This window comes from Phocoena sinus, chromosome 9 (assembly GCF_008692025.1).
Source record: "Phocoena sinus isolate mPhoSin1 chromosome 9, mPhoSin1.pri, whole genome shotgun sequence".
Taxonomy (NCBI): Eukaryota; Metazoa; Chordata; class Mammalia; order Artiodactyla; family Phocoenidae; genus Phocoena; species Phocoena sinus.
Window position 1 is genome coordinate 76,220,762 of NC_045771.1, and position 22,641 is coordinate 76,243,402.

The following is a 22,641-nucleotide window of genomic DNA, read 5'->3' on the forward strand; positions in this document are numbered from 1 at the left end:
TATAAACAAGAAAATGCTTTATGTCTGTTATGGATTGAATGTTTATGCCCCCCCCAAAAAATTCGTATGTTGCAGCCCTATCCCCCAATGTGATGCTGTTAGGAGATGGGGACTCTGGGAAGTGTTTAGGCTAATGTGAGGACATAAGCATGGAGCCCCCATAATGTGATTACTGTTTTTCTAAGAAGAGAGACCAGGGCTCTGTTCACTGCACACACTGAGGAAAGATTATGTGACCTCACAGCAAGAAGGCATCTGTCTATATAAGCCAAGAACGGGGCCCTCAGCAAGAACCCAAAGAATCTGTGTGCACCTTGACCTTGGACTTCCCAGCCTCCAGAATTGTGAGAAATAAACATCTGTTAAGCCATCCAGTCTATGGTATTTTATTACAGCAGCCCAAACTGCCTAAGACAATGTTTGTTATCTCATGTAACCCTCCCAGTAAGCGTTTTATAGATTCAAAGACAAAAGCACAAGTTTATCTTGCCCAAACATACCCTGCTAATGAGTGGCAGGGTCAGAATCCAGCTCTTGGCATTCTGGCTCCACAGTCTATCCTCCTAACTATATTCCATCTTACTGATTTCACTTATAATCCAACCAATAACGTAACCATTATCAAAAAAACTTCAGAAAAATTACAGGTTGCGTGTTAAACCCAAAGGTCAAAGATATGCCAATCTCAAGCAAAATTTTCACTTTGCTCCACAGCTTTAAACCGTACAATCAATTCACATACTAAAACTCAATATTGACATTAAATGGACAAGGTTACATATGAATACCAAGAAAGTCAACTATGCTGGAAACTCAGCTAATTCAACTGCCTCAAGATATTATGAAAATTGTATACACTGGCACCTAGGCCCTTAAAGCTAGTCATTTCATGCTAAGTTGCAGTGCAAGACATACAAGTGTACAGACTTGCAACCTTCCATCCAAACCACCTATAAGTCCTAAATGTTCATTTTCTTTATCTTGTTTCTCCCAAAAGGCCATCCCTCCTTTCTTTCTTTCTACTATCACTTATACAAATCAAAAGAATCACCACTTTCCCACTTCACAGATATAAAGAGGCCGAGGCTTGCTTGGATCATGATCTAACACAGCTAATACCAGCTGAAGACAGGAAGAGAAAACCAAGTCTAACTTAACTTCTAACATTTTCCTCTTTGCCTTGATCTCTTACACAAAGAGCTGGGACACATGGTCCATATGTGTACTGGTCATTTTCAAATAAAAAGACAAGCCTCTGGACTCAGAGCAGTATGGCCTGGCCTCTTCAACCTGTCACTTGCAGGCACTCTGAACCAGCTGCAGATTTTCATTCTAAGCTGTGCCCAACCAACACAAACTATGCCCAAAGAGGAAGTTCAACCTGGCCAAATTCAATACAATTACTTGTACTAATTGCAATATTCAACACTGTAATTATATCTATCCTTGCTTCTTTTATACAGTTAAAAATTAGCTCCTTAAAAGGTCAACCTCAATTTTTTTTTTTTTTAAAGCAGAATACTCCAAGTAGATGAATACCTGGGGAAATGATGCATTTCAGATTGCTGGTGATAAGTGTCAACTGGCATAACCCTGCCTCATGACTGACTCGGCAGTCTCTTATCAAATCCTCAGACTAGAAATGCAGCCTCTCAAGCATTCTCCTCCTTACAGTGTCTCTCTAGATAAAGCTGCAACCGACTCAAAAACTTAGCTATAGGGCTTCCCTGGTGGCGCAGTGGTTGAGAGTCCACCTGCCGATGCGGGGGACATGGGTGCGTGCCCCGGTCCGGGAGGATCCCACATGCCGCGGAGCGGCTGGGCCCGTGAGCCATGGCCGCTGAGCCTGCGCGTCCGGAGCCTGTGCTCCGCAACGGGAGAGGCCACAACAGTGAGAGGCCCGCGTACCGTAAAAAAAAAAACCCAACATCTTAGCTCTAAGTTTGTAAACCAGTAAAACTGGGAAGAACCCAAATGTCCAGGTAAAAGGGATAAGCTCAAAGGAAAAAAAAAAAGTACCCCTGCAAAACATATATATATATATATATATATATATATATATATATATACACACACACACATACACATACATGTATATGTATTACGTCAAGGATAGAAGTATTCCACATCTTGATAGTGGGTGTACTTTCACAGGTATATATAGCTTTCAAAACTCATTGCACCGGGGACTTCCCTGGTGGTCCGGTGGTTAAGACTGCGCTCCCAGAACTTCCCTAAGTGGCGCAGTGGTTAAGAATCCGCTGGCCAATGCAGGCGACACAGGGCTCGAGCCCTGGTCGAGGAAGATCCCACATGCTGCGGAGCAACTAAGCCCGTGCGCCACAACTACTGAGCCTGAGCTCTAGAGCCCGCGAGCCACAATTACTGAGCCCGCGTGCCACAACTACTGAAGCTCACGCACCTAGAGCCCTCACTCCGCAACAAGAGAAGCCACAGCAATGAGAAGCCCGCGCACTGCAACCAAGAGTAGCCCCCGCTCACCGCAACTAGAAAAAGCCCGCGCACAGCAACAAAGAACCAACCCAGCCAAAAATAAATAAATAAATAAAATATCAAAAACAGGCTCACAAATATAGAGAACAGACTTGTGGTTCCTAAGGGGGAAAGGGGTGGGGGAGGGAAAGTTGGGAGGTTGGGATTAGCAGATGCAAACTATTATATATAGGATGGATAAACAACAAGGTCCTCTTGTATAGCACTGGGAACTATATTCAGTATCCTGTGATAAACCATAATGAAAAATACGAAAAGAACTGAATCACTTTGCTGTACAGCAAAAATTAACACAACATTGTAAATTAACTATACTTCAATAAAATTAAAAAACAAAGAGATGTCATTCCAAGGGTGGTCTAAGGAGCATCTACATTAGAATCACCAGGATGGCTTACTTAAAATGAAAATACCCAGGCCCTAATACAGACCTCCTAGATCAGAGTCTCTGGGGATGGGGCAGGGAAATGTGGTTTCACACACACTTAAGTTTGGTGGCCACTGAGGTCTATTTAACAGGGCACGCCCCATGAAGGCCAAGTCATTTCTACCTTATTGACTATTGTATACTCCCGTGCTTAGCAGATTTCCTGGTTCCTAACAGGCAATTACTCAACAATTCTTCAACAAGGAATAAAGAAACAAAAGACTCTTTTAACACAACAGTTCTAAGTGAGAATCTCAGGTGATTTTTCTGTCATTCCTCAGCTCCCACATCTTCATGGGAATAATATCCATGTCCCACTAAGGAAAACAGAGGTATTTATCTTTTAAAGGTGCACACTATCATCTGCATCTATGTAGAACAGTCTGACAGCCCTAAGCGTACGGATGGAAACTTGGTAGAGTCCAGGAAAGGCTGAATGTTCTTCTATGTGCTGTTCTTATTACTAATGCCTGCAAATATACACTGCTGTCTCTTTTTCTTGTAGGAGACTATATGTCCCTTCAACGGAGGAATATAAAGTTCTTGACCTTCATTAGGATATGTGCAAGGCAAGATGACAGATCACTTTGAAAAGTAATAGTTGAATTAATAGGAAACAAACTGACCTTGATTCCTGAATAACCAAAAGATTTCTCTAGTCTTCACACTGAGAATCTGAAAATGTGTCTTTAACCAGAAAAGTCACCACAAGTATTTCAACCAACCACAGAAATGCATGTAGTTGAACATCAGGGACAGTGTCTATTTAAATAAAAGACCCAGTGCCTGTATGACTCTTTCAAAAGTGTAGGGCTTCCCTGGTGGCGCAGTGGTTGAGAATCCGTCTGCCAACGCAGGGGACACGGGTTCAATCCCTGGTCTGGGAAGATCCCACATGCCGTGTAGCAGCTGAGCCCGTGAGCCACAACTACTGAGCCTGCATGCTGCAACTACTGAAGCCCACGTGCCTAGAGCCCGTGCTCCACAATGAGAGAGGCCACCGCGATGAGAGGCCCGTGCAGTGCAACAAGGAGTGGTCCCCGCTCACCGCAACTAGAGAGGGCCCGCGTGCAGCAACGAAGACCCAGCACAGCCTAAATAAATAAATAAAATTTATTTTTAAAAAAGTGTAACATTAACACAATATAGCAAATACATATATATTGCCTGAAAATTAGGGTGGTCACAAAGGAATGAAGTACTAAGATACAAAACCTCTAATACGTTTGAGTCAAACTGAAAAATAATCATTCCCGTTTTCCCACAAACTAATTTTATAAATACCATTACATTTTTTCCCAGCAAGACTCATCATATTTTTTTTCTTTCTTTTTTTTTTTTTTCCAGTACGCGGGCCTCTCACTGTTGTGGCCTCTCCCGTTGTGGAGCACAGGCTCCAGACGCGCAAGCTCAGCGGCCATGGCTCACGGGCCCAGCCGCTCTGCAGCATGTGGGATCCTCCCGGACCAGGGCACAAACCCGTGTGCCCTGCATCTGCAGGCTGACTCTCAACCACTGCGCCACCAGGGAAGCCCCATCATATTTTTTAACAAGTGATTTTACAAGCTGTGTATCTTTTTTTTAATAAACTTATTTATTTATTTATGGCTGCGTTGGGTCTTCGTTGCTGCAGGCAGGCTTTCTCTAGTTGCGGCGAGCAGGGGTTACTCTTCATTGCAGTCTGCAGGCTTCTCATTGCAGTGGCTTCTCTTTGTTGCAGAGCACGGGCTCTAGGAGCATGGGCTTCAGTAGTTGTGGCATGAGGGCTCAGCAGTTGTGGCTCACAGGCTCAGCTGCTCTGCGGCATGTGGGATCTCCCCAGACCAGGGCTCAAACCAGTGTCCTCTGCATTAGCAGGTGGATTCTTAACCACTGTGCCACCAGGGAAGTCCCACAAGCTGTGTATCTTAAAACTGCTCTATCTAATGGAATATTCACTGGTCACATGAGGCTACTGAGCACCTGAAGTGTGGCTAGCCCAGTCCAAACTGAATTGTTCTATGACTGTAACATATGTAACAGATTTTAAAGAATACAGTACAAAAATAGGAGTATAATAAGATTTCTCAACAATTTTTATACTGATCACATGTTAAAAAATTTAAAGTTCTAGACTAGGTTGTATAAAATATTAATTTCACCTGCTATTTTTTAAGTCTACCTGTGGCTACTAGAAAAGTTTAAATTACATATACATAGTTCACATCTTTCAACCGGACAGAGCTGATCTAAAATGTAGTATACTTGTTACTCAAAGGGAAAACTGATTGAATTTTATTTCCACTTATCAAAGTAATTTCAGGATCATACAACATTTTATATGTAATATTTATTTTCCACATAAAAGTCCCCATCACTAAGTAAACTATATCTGCAAGAAGAGGTGTTTTAAGAGGACTCAATTTTTAAAAGTGCTGTATTTTGAACATAGGGATATCTCTATATTAATGTTTTATTTCATATTACTGATACCTGGACGTGGTCCTTATCCAAGACAAATCCTTGGGTTTGTTTTGCTTTTTTAAGTGAGAAAGTTGCAGTTGGTCATTATCAAGTTATATAATCTTCTCATCAACTTTAGCAACTACAACAATCCCAGTACACCTGACAGTTTGAACAATGAAGTTTAGATGCCTTCTTGTTTCCAAGAAGTAGAGTTATACAATTCACATGATTTATATTACTAATTTTTTTTATATTTCTAATTTTAATATTTTGTATAATCAAGCAAATAAAATAACAATTGTTATTGCTTGCAAGAGAATCAGTATGAAAATTCTGTTTTATGTAATTGAAGAATTTCTTTTTCTGATTTGGGTTTTTTTTTGTTTTTTTTTTTTTGCGGTACGTGGGCCTCTCACTGTTGTGGCCTCTCCCGTTGCGAAGCACAGGCTCCAGACGCGCAGGCCCAGTGGCCATGGCTCACGGGCCCAGTTGCTCCGCGGCACGTGGGATCCTCCCGGACCGGGGCACGAACCCGTGTCCCCCGCATCGGCAGGTGGACTCTCAACCTCTGCGCCACCAGGGAAGCCCCGGGCTTTGTTGTTGTTGTTGTTTTGCGGTACGCGGGCCTCTCACTGTTACAGGCTCTCCCGTTGCGGAGCACAGGCTCCGGATACGCAGGCTCAGCGGCCATGGCTCACGGGCCTAGCCACTCTGCGGCATGTGGGATCTTCCCGGACCAGGGCACGAACCCGTGTCCCCTGCATCGACAGGGGGACTCTCAACCACTGCGCCACTGCGCCACCAGGGAAGCCCTCGAGTTTTTTTTTTTAATTGAAGTATAGTTGATTTACACTGTTGCTAGTTTCTGGTGTACAGCAAAGTGATTCAGTTATACATATTATTTTTCATATTCTTTTTATTATAGGGTATTAAAAAATATTGAATATAGTTCCCTGCGCTATACAGTAGGACCTGTTGTTTATTTTATATATAATGGTTTGTCATGTAGCAAGAAAACAAAGATATATAAGTTTAATCCAAATATCTCTGACATTCCTCATCCAGGGCAACTCAACTCTTTTCTTCCAAGATATAACCATACTAGACTTTGCAGATAACCTTGCACTATCATTATACACAAAAACACATTATGACTAACATCTCCATGCCCATGGAGGACACAAGTCTCTCAAAGGAAGAAACTCCTGGTCATATTTATTATAATAGATATGATTGGCCAAAAAGTTTAACATAAGCCAGAAGGAGAGTACACTGAGCACCACAGGTATAAAAGGCTCTCACCTTTGCAGAGTAACTACCCTCAAGTGTATCTGGAACTCATCTACCTGCCCTCAGGCTTTCTCTGTAACACAGACACCAAGAGTTTAAAACGGCCCTTTCTGCCCTCCTTCCAAAATGTTGTAATCCTTTTGAAAGCTTTACTATCAGAAAAACCATCGGAATCTGTCATTAACAATCTGTACAGGACATTAAATTTTAGTGCGCTGGACTTTAGACTTTAACACCTTGTAAAAATGTTGAAATAAAAACTTATGCATTTTCAAAACACTTAAGAACATGTTAAACAGCCAAGCACTTTAATTAATTGCCTAAAGACCGACTTGTAAAAACAAGTGCAAAAACCTAGGCGATAGTGACAGATCGTCCACCAGGGGGCAGCACACCCGGAATCTGACACACCTCTCACCACCATCTGTTCACGTATCACGTTTTTTGTTTTTGTTGTTTTTAACACAGGCTTCAGAAGGGCTGGGGAAAGACCTAGGTCAAAGTTTTAACGTTTTTTTCTAAGAGGTTCTACATCATACACATACACCTACATTTAGCATGTTCTACTGATGATGAAATCCAGAACACATCTTAAACGTAAGAGTATCAGTTACAGGGAATTCCCTGGCATTGCAGTGCTTAGGACTCTGAGCTCTTACTGCCGAGGGCCTGGGTTCAACCCCTGGTGCAGGAACTAAGATCCTACAAGCCCCCACGGTGAGACCAAAAAAAAAAAGTTACAAGTATTCGGGATCGTAAATACCTTCCCTATAGATTTATCTGCTGGACGTCATTAAAATATTTACTCCTATGTTTATAACTTTAGGTATTTGGGGACTTGGGAAAGCTTTAAATATGTAGTGGGTAAATTTTTAAAACTAGCTACAGATTTCTATCTTCATTCTCATACAAGCATAAAAAGCAACAGGAAAAATACTATATATGCAGCTTGGTCTATCTTTCCAAGAGCCTATAAATTCAGTCATAACAGTTATGAGGTCAAACAAATAGCTTCAAAACAACCAACCAGAACCAGATCTGATTTACTTGTAACAACACACATACCTTAAAATTCTGTAGATTAAATATATCTCTCTCTATATATAGATATATATATAATTTCAGAATCTTAACAGCTCTCATGTCTTCCAGAAACTGCAAATTACCTAAGCAGACCGTCTGAAAAACTCAGCCCAGCTATGCATTTAAAGTTACTGCCAATTACGACAATAGCTAAAAATGTTAATGTACATATCATTTTTTTTTTTTTTTTTTTTTTTTGCGGTACGCGGGCCTCTCACTCTTGTGGCCTCTCCCGTTGCGGAGCACAGGCTCCAGACGCGCAGGCTCAGCGGCCATGGCTCACGGGCCCAGCTGCTCCGCGGCATGTGGCACCTTCCCGGACCGGGGCACGAACCCATGTCCCCTGCATCGGCAGGCGGACTCTCAACCACTGCGCCACCAGGGAAGCCCCATCATTCTTATAAATTTGCTTTCTTAATTTAATAAGATTACTATAAAATATTAATCGTGGGCTTCCCTGGTGGCGCAGTGGTTAAGAATCCGCCTGCCGATGCAGGGGACTCGGGTTCGAGACCTGGTCCGGGAAGAACCCACATGCCGTGGAGCAACTAGGCCCGTGCACCACAACTACTGAGCCTGCGCTCTAGAACCCGTGAGCCACAACAAGAGAAGCCACCGCAATGAGAAGCCTGCACACCACAACGAAGAGTAGCCCCCGCTCGCCGCAACTAGAGAAAGCCCGCACAGAGCAATGAAGACCCAACGCAGCCAAAAATAAATAAATAAAATAAATTTAAAAGTAAATAAATAAAATGTTAATCTCTTTCAAAATTTTAAGTTAACGCTTTCCTGTCTCTCTGGCACCTGGGCACACTGGTCATTGGCAGGACTGAACAGATAAGTTGAAAGAAAACAAAACTGCAAATGAGCCACAGAAGTTTTAAAATGCAATCTCTTGAAGAAGATTTACTATCAACTGGCTCTGGATTAAAGGCATCTTGGAAATTTTTAAGTTTTGCGCAATCAGTAATTTAAAACTTTATTTTCAAATATCTCAATTCTTAGCATTTTTTGTGTTTTCTTCATTATTGGAATAACAAGAAATATACAAACTCAGACTTTGCTGAGACCAATTCCAGATTCTAAAAGGTTTTAGTGTTTCAAATTTAATCAAAAGTTAAATATTTGTTTCAGGTATTCTGATGTTATAAAAATATCCATCTAGTCCTTTGATAAATATAGAGATTTAGAGTGGCAGTATTTAAACCAAATTAAAAATTACAATGAAACTAGCTAACTAGAATTTTATATCTGACCAAACCATTCAGAAGTTTAGTGAAATTTTAATTTAATAAAATCAATTAAAGTTAAAATTTAAATTAATAAAATTTAAAACTTGTTTTGAAAAAGTTAAATACTAATACCCATATGAAAAGCTAACATACACAAAACTAAAACGTGTCAGATCTACATATTTATACAGTATAAACAGTAATATTTTAAAATAAGCTTAATAAATTGTTTAAAATTCAAGACAACTGATCTTGGATATATTATGCAGTAATGAATTACTAGCTGTAATTCTATTATGAGATGCTTAGTAACATTTAATTATGTAGTTTATTTAAGATCTATTAAACAAGTCTATAAATTCAGAATCAGCCAGACTGATGTTCACTAAATGTCTTAGACTTCCATTTGGAATTAAAACACACCATTATTTCATTTGTGAAAAATTTATTAATGTAACTTCACTTTAAAATATTTATATTAACAGTTTAAAAACTAAAAATAATTTCCTTCTTTAAAATCCTGAACTATTATCTTTTAACTTGCAAATCAGTTTCAGTATTTTCCAGAGTATTTTAATAAGTTTTCTCTGGAAAAACCCTAACTTGAAAAATAAACAGCCGTTTGGGAATCCAAAAAAGCAGTTTAAGAACACCATTTTAAAAGAAGAAAAAACTAAAATATTAAAAGTAAAATTAAAGGTTTTAAAGATTTTTAAAGAAATTTTTACAAACAAAAAAGTTGGGGGGAAAAAATCAGAATTAAATTTAGAGCACTGAACTAGTTCCAGGTAATCTAATACATTATGTACATGCTATTTAAAAGGACTACTCTGAGGTTTTTCAGAGGTTTGGTGGGTTTTTTGTTCTTTTCTAATTTTTGGTTTAACGTTGCACAACACATTTCTTCGTTCCGTAACTGATGATGGGGGTAAACCACATGCTGGAGTTTTCAGAAAATTAGAATCATCTATAACAAGTACTAATAATGAAACGTAACATACTGTTAATATTCTATTCATAACAAACACATTTAAACAAGCTTTAATGAATCTGCAGCCCAGATATGAGTAAATATACTTTACTCCTAACTCAACACTCCACTATTTTAATAGTACTGAACATACTATATTATCACGATTTTCCCCCCTCCCAGCTTCCAAAGCACCTTTAAAACTGTTCCTTAAAACTTCAAAATGGTAAGGGGCAGAACTAAACTATACTTTTCTAAAAAGTATGCAATCGTAGATTCTTGTGTATGTATACAAGTCTCTTCCCCAACAACAACAAAACCACAAGAAACTACAAAGTGGGTGCATTTGGGGAAGGAGAAAAAGATCATTTCAATCATTTTAATGGTTTAAACTTTGCCATGTATACTATGGTTTTTTTTTTAATCTTCCAGCTTTTTAAATTACCATAGAAAAAACAAGTTTTGCTCGATTCTTGTGGGTGTTCTGTATACAATACAGTATCTCAAAGAAAAATAGTTTAAGATACATTTGATTTTAGTGTGCATACCACTCACCAACAGATCTAAGATTAAACAGGAACATTTTTTCCAGTTGTTATTTTTCCCTTCCCACACCTGTTTTTCCACAAACTGAAAATATACATTATATTACATTATAATTTACCTATAAATAGTTAAATTATAATATCCATGAGATATTTTATATTCTCTTTTTGAACCAAGTCTTCAAAATCCAGTGTGTATTTTACACACAGACATCTCAGTTTGGACTAGCCACATTCTGACTGCTTGATAGCCACATGTGGCCAGTGGCTGCCCTAGTGGGCAGCGCAGTCCTAGACCCTAAGCTTCACGAGAGCAAGTTCTTGTCTTCTGTTCACTTCTGTCTCCCAAGAACCTAAAGCAGTAGCTGGAATGTAATAAACACTCAACAATTTGTTGAATGGATCATTTAAAAACTGCCAAGATCAGCAAAACAAAGCCATTTAAAAAAGAAAACTTAATGGCAAGCTACCAAGCTTTCTCAAACCAATAAAAATATAAGAAATGGAAAAGACTTGTGAAATACCTTGAAAGGTCATTGTTGTATTTAATTCTTGAAAAGAAAAGAATCATTGCCTAGGGGCTTCCCCGGTGGTGCAGTGGTTAAGAATCCACCTGCCAATGGAGGGAACACAGGCTCGAGCCCTGGTCTGGGAAGATCCCACATGCCGCAGAGCAACTAAGCCCATGCACCACAGCTACAAAGCCTGCGCTCTAGAGCCCGTGAGCCACAACCACTGAGCCTGCGCGCCACAACTACTGAAGCCCGCACGCCTAGAGCCTGTGCTCCGCAACAAGAGAAGCCACCACAATGAGAAGCCTGAGCACCGCAACAAAGAGTATCCCCCACACGCGGAGAAAGCCCACGTGCAGCAACAAAGACCCAACGCAGCCAAACATAAATTAATTAATTAAATTTTTTTAAAAAAGCATTGCCTGAGAGAAGAAAACTACTTCTCCTGCGATAGGAACAAAACTAGTTATTTTCTAAATTTAACTAACTCACATAGGGCTCGGAAAGCTGGCTGAAATGTGTCAGAGGCTTGACTCTTTACTTGGTCATCCTTACAAATACAATGAATCAGCACAAGCTTCCAGCCTCAAGACATCTAAACTGTCAAATGAAACTCTGATGGTGCTCTTAGATTCTAGTTAGTTTTCTCTAACATTTTAGGAATAACCAAAGGTTACCCATACTGAAGGTACTGAAGGCCATTCATTTTCTTAGGCAAGACCTGTACTCATCATGTAGGGTTCGCGTTGGTTTGAGGAACTTAAAGCCTCGCTGTGGCTGCCCAAACGCCCAAACTCGCTTCATTTTGCTCATGCACGTTGAAATGCTCCCTAACTATTTGTCTCTTATACACCTAGATTTCTCTTTTGTATTTAGTTTCTTGTATTCTTTTCCATTTTCTTTTCTCTTCCCACACCTGTTTTTCACAAACTGACTTGTTAAAATTCCCTCTCAAGGCTAACATGCCATGGAGTTGAATAAAATCCTCAGTTGCTCTTGCCATCTGTTGTGTTATGATGTAAATACACATTCACAGGAATACCTAATCCAAATAATTTCAAACACCACATTACTGTAGAGCAGCAATTCCCAACGTACAGCATGTGGACTCCTGATTGGGGGCGGGGGGGTCCCCTGAGACATTTTCAAAGAGGTACAAGAAGTCAAAACTATTTCTATAATACTACTAAGATGTTATTTGTGTCTTTCACCGTGTCGACATTTGCCCTGATGGTGCGAAAACAATGGTGGGTAAACTGGCTGGCACCTTAGCGTGAATCAAGGCCATGGCACTAACCTGCGGTACTCATAATCATTGTATTCTTCACCGGCACTTGCAGTAAAAGTTAATTCATTTCATTTTTAAATGCCCTTAATGAAACAGTAAAAATTATTAATTTTCTTAAGTAACCCTTGAGTACACATCCTGTTAATATCTATGTGAAGAGAAGGGCAGTACACATGAAGCACTTGGGCTACCTAATATGGTTGTCTGCAGAAAAAGCACTGTGCAACAGTGAACCAGCCACATTTCACAGAGCGCCATTTTTACTTGAAAGAGCTATACACTAACTGTGGTTATTTAAGATTGAATGTCTGGTGGACATTTTCCCAAAAGAGAACAACATCAACCAGTTAAGTCAAGAAAAACTAACAGCATTTGTTGCCAATGACTGAATTTAAGCTTTTAAGTAAAAATCAGAATTTCAGCAAAATATCTACCACCTTGAACTTTGACAGTTTCCCAATACTTCGGGATAAAAATGCAAGAGAGACCAATGGATTTTTGTTTGTTTGTTTTACTGTGCTTTGCTTTAGTGCACTTTGCAGATTTTTTTTTTACTTGCCTTTTTTTTTAATGGAATTGTATGCTATTGGTACAAAACAAGAAATATAGATCAATGGTACAGGATAGAAAGCCCAGAGATAAACCCATGCACGTATGGTCACCTAATTTATGACAAAGGAGGCAAGAACATACAATGGAGAAAAGACAGCCTCTTCAATAAGTGGTGCTGGGAAAACTGGACAGCTACATATAAAAGAATGAAATTAGAACACCACCTAACACCATAAACAAAAATAAACTCCAAATGGATTAAAGACCTAAATGTAAGATGGGACACTATAAAACTCTGAGAGGAAAACATAGGAAAAACACTCTTTGACATAAACCACAAAAAGTTCTTTTTTGACCCACCTCCTAGAGTAATGAAAATAAAAACAAAAATAAACAAATGGGCCCTAATGAAACTTAAAAGCTTTTGCACAGCAAAGGAAACCATAAACAAGATGAAAAGACAACCCTCGCAATGGGAGAAAATATTTGCAAACGAAGCAACTGACAAAGGATTAATCTCCAAAATATACAAACAGCTCACGGAGCTCAATATCAAAAAAAAAAAAAAAACCCAATTAAAAACTGGGCAGGAGACCTAAATAGACATTTCACCAAAGAAGATATACAGATGGCCAAGAAGCAATGAAAAGCTGTTCAACATCACTATTAGAGAAACGCAAATCAAAACTACAATGAGGTATCACCTCACACCTGTCAGAATGGCCATCATCAAAAAATCTAGCTTTTTCTTTTCGGATCCGCCATCTGCAGTGGCACCGCCGCCAATATGCAGATTTTCGTGAAGACCCTGACGGGGAAGACCATCACTCTCGAGGTCGAACCCTCGGATACAATAGAAAACGTAAAGGCCAAGATCCAGGACAAGGAAGGAATTCCTCCTGACCAGCAAAGACTGATCTTTGCTGGCAAGCAACTGGAAGATGGACGTACTTTGTCTGACTACAACATTCAAAAGAAGTCCACTCTTCATCTTGTGTTGAGACTTCGTGGTGGTGCTAAGAAAAGGAAGAAGAAGTCTTACACCACTCCCAAGAAGAACAAGCATAAGAGAAAGAAGGTTAAGTTGGCTGTCCTGAAATACTATAAGGTGGATGAGAATGGCAAAATCAGTCGCCTTCGTCGGGAGTGCCCTTCAGATGAATGTGGTGCTGGAGTTTTTATGGCCAGCCACTTTGACAGACATTATTGTGGCAAATGTTGTCTGACCTATTGTTTCAACAAACCAGAAGACAAGTGATTGTATATTGGTTAATAAAAGACATGAACTAATGAAAAAAAAAAAAAAATCTAGAAACAAGAAGAAAACAAAAATCTAGAAACAATAAATGCTGGAGAGGGTGTGGAGAAAAGGGAACCCTCTTGCACTGTTGGTGGGAATGTAAATTGATACAGCCACTATGGAGAACAGTATGGAGATTCCTTAAAAACTAAAAATAGAACTACCATATGACCCAGCAATCCCACTACTGGGCATATACCCTGAGAAAACCATAATTCAAAAGGACACATGTACCCCAATGTTCATTGCAGCACAGTTTACAATAGTCAGGACATGGAAACAACCTAAATGTCCAATGACAGATGAATGGATAAAGATGATGCGGTACATATATATATATACAATGGAATATTAGCAATAAAAAGGAATGAAACTGGGTCATTTGTAGAGATGTGGATGGACCTAGAGTCTGCTATACAGAGTGAAAAAGCCAGAAAGAGAAAAACAAATATTGTATATTAACACATATATGTAGAATCTAGAAAAATGGTACAGATGAACCTATTTGTAGGGCAGCAATTGAGACACAGACGTAGAGAATGGACATGTGGACACAGGTGGGGAAGGGGAGGGTGGGATGAATTGGGAGATTAGGCTTGAGATAAATACACTACCATGTGTAAAACAAACAGCTAGTGGGAACCTGCTGTATAGCACAGGGAGTTCAGCTTGGTGCTCTGTGATGACCTAGATGGGTGGGATGGGGGGAGTGGGAGGGAGGTCCAAGAGCCAGGGGATATAGGTATACACATAGTTGATTCACTTCATTGTACAGCAGAAACTAACACAACATTGTAAAGCAATTACTCCAATAAATTTTTTTTTTAATTTAAAAATTTGGGCTTCCTTGGTGGTACAGTGGCTAAGAATCTGCCTGCCAGTGCAGGGGACATGGGTTCGAGACCTGGTCCGGGAAGATCCCACATGCCGAGGAGCAAGTAAGCCTGTGCGCCACAACTACTGAGCCTGCACTCTACAGACCAAGAGGCACAACTACTGAGCCTATGTGCCACAACTACTGAAGCCTGTGCGCCTAGAGCCCGTGCTCCACAAGAGAAGCAACCGCAGTGAGAAGCCCGCGCGCCACAGAAAGAGTAGCCCCTGCTCGCTGCAACTAGAGAAAGACTGCAGGCAGCAAGGAAGACCCAATGCAGCCAAAAACAAATAAATAAATCTATTTTTTTTTTAAATCTACCCTCTAAAGCTCAAAAATGAGTAAATTCAAAATGTTCCAGACAGTCAAATTAAGGCTAGGGATCCTCTTTGCTTGGAAAGTAGACAATGTTTCACCAGATTACCTAATACCTATTAAAATGTAATGAATGATATAACAAAACCTAAAAGTTTATCTGCATATATTTTGGACTCCCACCCAAAGACCTTTTCACCAAGTCCTGCCTAGTGATTTCAACTCCTTTACAACACTGTTGATTAAAACTATGCTTACAGACCACACAAAACTATGAAGACTAGGCTGTGTTCCATAATACTTGAAGGGTATTCACATTTTAAGTTCTAACAGATACTCCCAAATGGTATGCCAAGAAGTCTTTGCCAATTTACATTCTAGCCGTTTGAGTGCCCATTCCTACACACTCTTGCCAACACCACGTATTACCAATCTTGTTCATTTTTCCCAACTTGATAGGCAAAAATGCCATTACAGTTGGCATTTCCCTAATGACTAGTGAGATAGGGTATCTTTTCCTAAGTAGACTGGCCTTTCAGATAACCCCTTCTGAACCGCTGCTTATCCTTTGTACATTTTTGTAGTATGTTGTCTACCTTTTTGAGATTAACAGGAGTTCTTTATCTCCTAGTCTTTTTTTTTTTTAAATGATATGATCTCTCTTAAGAGAATTTCCTAACTAGACACATTTTAGGGATGCTAAGACCTACACATCCAGACATAAAGTACAAACTTTTTTTTTAATACAAACTCTTAACTTATTCACAATGCATAACTCATACTCTACAAAGAAGTGTGAAACACTGCTATGTATCTGTACATGTGAGAGCAAACTATGGGATTAAGCAGGAATAGATACACTCAACTCTTATTTTCAATCTCCACTTGTAAATACACAAGTTTACTAATATAAGACAACACCCAATTAGGTGTCAGATACTCCAAGAAATCCTTTACACACATTACCGTTTAATTCCCAACGACCTCATGCAATAAATTTTATTGCTCCTATTTACAGATAAGCGGAGAAATCCAGAGTAGCATCAGTTTGCCTGGGATCACAGAGATGAGCAAGGATTCTAACTGACGTCTGTGTGATTCGAAGCAAGATACCACTGACCCTCCCAACATTTTGTGTACTGCTGCCCCTAATTTTGCTCAGTTAATAGTGTGTGCACAGTGGAATCTAAAATATGACACAAATGAACCTACCTACGAAACAGAAACAGACTCACAGACAGAGAACAGACTTGTGGTTGCCAAGGGGGTGGGGGGGGATGGAGTGGGAGGCTGGGATTAGCAGATGCATACTATTATATATAGGATGGATAAACTGTAAGGTCCTCCTGTATGGCACAGGGAACTATATTCAGTATCCTGTGATAAACCATAATGGAAAAGAATATAAAAAAGGACGTATATGTATAACTGAGTCACTCTGTCATTCAGTAGAAATTAACACACTGTAAATCAACTATACTTCAATTTTAAAAAAATTATAAAAGTAAAAAAATTGGAAGAGAAATGGGAAAGGAAGGTAAAAGGTAATACAAGAACATTGACCTCATCATTTTAGTTTAGGGAGGGAGGGAGATATCACCTAAACTGACATAAAAAAATAGAAGACTAAGTACACATCAATGAAAAATTAGTTGATCTAAGAAAGAAATGGAAGATCTAGGAGTTGTCTTGTTGACGCTCGAAGAATGTTGCTCTTTATGGCTGAGCAGGTATTTCTGCTGATGGGGGAGGTATGGTCAATGCCTAATGCAGATACACAATGCACAGTGCGCAGAGAGGGGAGGCCACAGGGCAGAGAACATTTTCTTATGTTTAAATTTTCCTGGGAATTCCCTGGCAATCCTGTGGTTAGGAGCTCCACGCTCTCAAGCGCAGAGGGCCCAGTTCGATCCCTGATTGGGGAATTAAAAGTCCCACAGGCCACGGGGCATGGCCAAAAAATTAAAATTAAAAAATAAATTTTTCTTGCCTTGCTTAAAAAAAAAAAAAAGTGTGTGCACATAGAAGGGTCTCATTTTCCTCCAAAGGTTCATTATATCATTTGAGATGTCTTAATAAAATCAAATAATACCAGGTGGTTTAATCATTACCATTGACTAAAACTATGGCTGTCATAACTGACCTTAAAAAAGCGGCACAGGCTCAGTCAGCCTTACTACAGGGTTCCTAGGCCTCTCACGATTTACCCTAATCACCCTGTCAGAGGGTGTCCTGGGAACAGCTCCATGCCCCATGTAATGTTCTGGGGCACAGCCGTTTCCAGGAAGCACTTAAGAGGTAAAAGCAGCTGAACATAATCGCTGATGAGCAGATCCCCAAATTAACCCAAGCATCAAGTCTTGCATGAGATGATCCCAAATAACCATCTGCTAAATGACATTAACTAAACTGAGTGAACCCCTAAAGTTAAACGCGTGAAGAATCAGATCTCCTGAGCCCAGCAGAACACGGGGTGCCCTTGCTGCCCCTCTGGGCTCAGGATCCGCCACAATCCTGCCTCACACTTGGGCCTCTCTAATTCCGAACAGCTTGCCATTCCCCCGCACACACCAGGGTATCTCACACTTACATGCCTTGCCTCCTGCTGTCTCTTCTGCCTTTCCCATCCCCACTGCACAGTTAGCCTCAGTTGCCTTCACATGCCTTGCTCTCTGAACCTATGCCTGGCTGGCTGCACCAACACTCAGCTACGCCAAATGCGCCTCCTGTGTTTCTGGGGCATCCCATATATAACCTCATGACATATTTACCACTTCTCTACCTGCAGAGATATTAATCCACCTCTGGGATCACTGGCACTGTGAGCCACTGTTAGTGCTGAAAACAAAAGTATCACTCAGGGATTGAGACAGAACAAAGTACAAGTCACTATACTCCATGTACTTTTCTTTAGAACAAGTATCTTATTCACCTTTCTAGCCCCTGAAACCTAGTATCGAACTGCCTACAAGCACAGGTGCTCCATCTATGCTTGTTAAACTAAAAATTTTTTATAAGCCATAAGGAATGAATTCACTTCTGAAACTCAAAAACAATGCAGAAATAGGTAAATTTGCACACCAAAAATACAGAAATTAAAATTTTCAACCACACTTATCTCTCCAAAGAAAAGCAAGAGCTTCTCCATTTTTGTAAGAACAGCTGACTTTAAAAAAGTAGTAAACATTTGGGGATCACTGGAAAAAACTCTATCATCATCATAGGTTTTCTTAAATAAGCTCGCCAATCATCATCTGCCCAGCTCCAGTGGCAAGCTGAGTAGGACTTTGTTTTGAAAACTAATTCTTTTTGGTTTTGTTTTTTGTTGTCTTTGTTTATTTTGCTTTGAAAACTAATTCTTAATCAAATTTCTCCTCAAAATATTACTTAGTAAAGCTCCCACTGCAAGTAAGTATTGTTAGTTTCTGAGGTAAGATCCAAAATTCAAGGTGGTAAGTGTAAGAGAACATAAACTTCAGGTATTCGAACTTTAAGTTTTCAGAATTTAATCTTTATAGCTTTTGACTTAATTTTTACATGCAAGGGACACAAATGAATCGGGACCTAAACTTGCAAGAGTCAGCAGAACATCCATGGTAGAAAGAATAAGGCTGTTCCTAGAATGATACAGTCCTCCATGCTTGAAAAGACCGTTTTATGGGCTTCTATGGTGGCGCAGTGGTTGAGAGTCCGCCTGCCGATGCAGGTGACACGGGTTCGTGCCCCGGTCCAGGAGGATCCCACATGCCGCAGAGCGGCTGGGCCCGTGAGCCATGGCCGCTGAGCCTGCGCGTCCAGAGTCTGTGCTCCGCAACGGGAGAGGCCATAACAGTGAGAGGCCCGTGTACCGCAAAAAATTAAAATTAAAATTAAAAAAAAGTAAACTTACGTTTTCGGCAGAGCACTTCCAAATTTAAATGTGCATGTCTTTTGACATAGCAATTTTCAGTCTAAGAATTTACCTTATAGAAATATCCAACCAAGCTTCCCTGGTGGTGCAGTGGTTAAGAATACACCTGCCAATGCAGGCAACACGGGTTCGAGCCCTGGTCCGGGAAGATCCCACATGCCACAGAGCAAATAAGCCTATGCACCTCAACTACTGAGCCTGCGCTCTAGAGCCCACGTGCCACAACTACTGAAGCCCGCGCCACAACTACTGAAGCCCATGCACCTAGAGCCCATGCTCTGCAACAAGAGAAGCCACTGCAATGAGAAGCCCGCGCATAGCAACGAAGAGTAGCCCCCGCTCGCCACAACTAGAGAAAGCCCGCACATAGCAACAAAGACCCAACTCAGCCAAAAATAAATACATTTATTAAAAATATATATATATCCAACCAAGAGTCCTACGACATACATATACTTATGCTCCACTGAAATCACTATGAAAAGAACATTTAAATTGTTGCAACTATTTATATTGTTGCAATGCAACTTGGTTTAAGGAGAGTGAACTATTTGCACCTACACTGAAGATTCTTCAGGATACATTATTTAGTAAAAGCACAAAAAATAAACAGTATGATTTGATTATTAAATTAAAAAGTGTGGATACATGCACAGAAAAATTTCTGAAAAATAATATACCAAGTTACCAGCTATAAGACATGGGAAATACATGGGGATAGGGAGGATTAAAGAACAAATATTTTCACATTTTCATAATTCATGTGTTTTGAACTAATTTACATGTATACATTTGTTAAGAATTCATCAAGATGTTTAATATTCATATACTCTATCGTAACTAGGTTATACCTTAATTTTTTTTAATACATACTCAATGAAGATAAAAACAAAAAGACACCACCCAAAGATTTCTACTTTTATGAGTCCACATCCCAAACAGAACAAAAATTTTTCATATTTCTGTCATCACCACCAAATGTAATATACATCCAGCCTTCACATTTGAATCTCAAGAGGAAAAAATGTAACAGCTGCCATGGGAGTGACTACTGGGTGATGCTCTATTGATGCTTTATACACATCCCCAGGATCCTATGAGCCATCCTTTCCATTCTAACCTCCCAGATTTGATTTCCTCATCCTTAAACATTTATCAACATGAATTCAGAAAGTAGAGTTGGGATTCAAACCCAGATGTAACATTCTTCTGGCTACACCCTTCAGTTCAACAAGAGCACATGAGGCAAGCACCAGGGCTCCTCAACAAGATGTTTCAGTACGGGCTTCCCTGGTGGCGCAGTGGTTGAGAGTCCGCCTGCCAATGCAGGGGGCACGGATTCGTGCCCCGGTCCGGGAGGATCCCACACGCCTCGGAGCGGCTGGGCCCGTGGGCCATGGCCGCTGAGCCTGCGCATCCGGAGCCTGTGCTCCGCAACAGGAGAGGCCACAACAGTGAGAGGCCCGCGTACCGCAAAAAAAAAAATGTTTCAGTACGATTTCCCCCTCCTACTCTCTCCCAATCCTTAGTATTCCAAGTTTAAGAGACTTCTTTCCGCAAGGCAGGATCCTACTAAACTTGGTAACAAGGCGGGACAACCAGGCACCATGGACTCCACACAAGACACCTCTACCTCCTTTGCCATCTAAAACACATGCTGTGAATCACAATCACCTGCCTGGGATAAAGCCATGGCATCTACCTCCTCATGCCCTCTGTTCTACTCTCATATCTCCTTAGGCCCCCTCCAACTTCCCTGCAATTCATTTATACTAAGATGAAGCTGCTTAGAAAAACAAAACAAAAAAACCTTCAAGGAAAAAGTAGTCTCATTTTCTGTCTTAAAACAGGATGTCCGGATATTTTTATTCTGCAGTAAGCCCCGGATTCCAGACTACCTGTACCTGTCTTTTTCCTGCAGGAAGACAATAAATCAACCCTTCAAAGAAGCCAAACAAGATTTCTTTTTTCTTCAGAGAAAGCAAGAAACAGGACATCTCTGCTCCAACTTGCCACTGCAAACAAGATCAGGCTGCTGTGTAAGCTACTTTTTGAGGATCTGACAACTTTAAATGGGAGAAATGAAGACAGGGCAGAGTCACAGGACCTGGAAATGGGTTCTACTAATCACCTGCAGTGCCATGGGCAAGTCACTTCTTCTCCCAGGGCTTTACGGGAAAATCCTTGGGTAAAGCAACTAATACCGTTTTTTAAAAACCCTATTGTGCTATCTCATTTTTATTAGTTTTCTCTCTTAAAATAGTAGGTGTTTAACACATTCTGAAGGTAGCATTCTATTAATTAAAGGACTTGCATAGACAAAGAAAGTCTTAAAAGAGTTATTCAGACCAAGTCACCTGTCTCAAAATCAAGTGCTCTAACATATCACCTTGTTTTGGTGACTCCTGTGGCCAAAGACAGCATTCATAATTCGAGAAGGAGGCTACTTTACCAAGGACCAGATTTCTTAATATGCAAAAATGAGAGAATTTAGGGCACTTCAAGGGTTTCTTATATTTCTTATAACTTAAATTTTATTAATAAAATGGACGGAATGCTTTATTCAAGTATACTAAAATAACAAAGTGACTAAAGTATTTTAAACCTCGCCCATAATATTCAAAAATATTGTGGCCATTAGTTTCAGCCTTTGCTTGTCTTTAATCAAGTATTTAGACAAGCGCATAGAAGCACTGGACTTTGCACTGTTTTGGAACCAAATATGTACTAATAAAAAGCAGAATGGGTTGTCCACGTGAAAGCGAGCTCACAGTCCAACCAGAGGGTGAAAACAGACGCCAGAGGGTAGGTCAACTGTTACCAACAAGTCTTGTCCACTGAACAAGAGAAGGATCTACTAACCTTAGGAGCTACTTCCATCTCTAGCAACTTATAAATAGAACATACTTATAGATGTTTCTGGAACATTAAAAAAAATAACTAAGAGCCTAATAAATGAATTCTGGATGGAAGGCTGTATTCCAGGTTGCTCCAAAATTTGTAAATCGCTCTCCATTTATTACAGCACAGCCAGAAGGCTGAGACTTAACACTGCTCCCACTCATTTTTTCATCCATCTAAAGCACAAACTCTCAGTGATACTCTACACAGTTGATTACTTTCCTTCTCCACAGGCTTTCTTCACTTCTCTCCCAGAAATAGTTCGCTGTGCTTGACTTCCGCTCATCACTGACCTCCTTCACTCTCCTCTGCCGGTCCTTCCTTCCTCCTAGAGCTCCAGGCTCAGTTCCTTGATGATCTTGTCCAATTCCATGATTTCAATACTACAAGCTAATGAAGCCTCTAATGCTCACCTCCGCTTCCTACCTTCTCCTGGGCTCCAGACCAATATATCCAACTACCTACTTGACGTCATCATTTACA

The 22,641-nt window shown here is 40.2% G+C and overlaps 2 protein-coding genes across 2 annotated transcripts in view; one reads left to right on the plus strand and one right to left on the minus strand.

Moving 5' to 3' along the window:
- IGF2BP3 (insulin like growth factor 2 mRNA binding protein 3) overlaps nt 1-22,641 on the minus strand; it is a 141,039-nt gene that overhangs the window by 109,291 nt on the left and 9,107 nt on the right.
- Nucleotides 13,604-14,165, plus strand: LOC116759408 (ubiquitin-40S ribosomal protein S27a-like). The gene has a single exon (XM_032643139.1). It carries the CDS (start codon nt 13,646-13,648, stop codon nt 14,114-14,116), a length of 471 nt encoding a protein of 156 aa, XP_032499030.1. The 5' UTR covers nt 13,604-13,645; the 3' UTR covers nt 14,117-14,165.

What these genes read in the sequence shown, in the direction of transcription:
- LOC116759408 (XM_032643139.1), top strand. Translation starts at nt 13,646, where the DNA reads ATGCAGATTTTCGTGAAGACCCTGACGGGGAAGACCATCACTCTCGAG.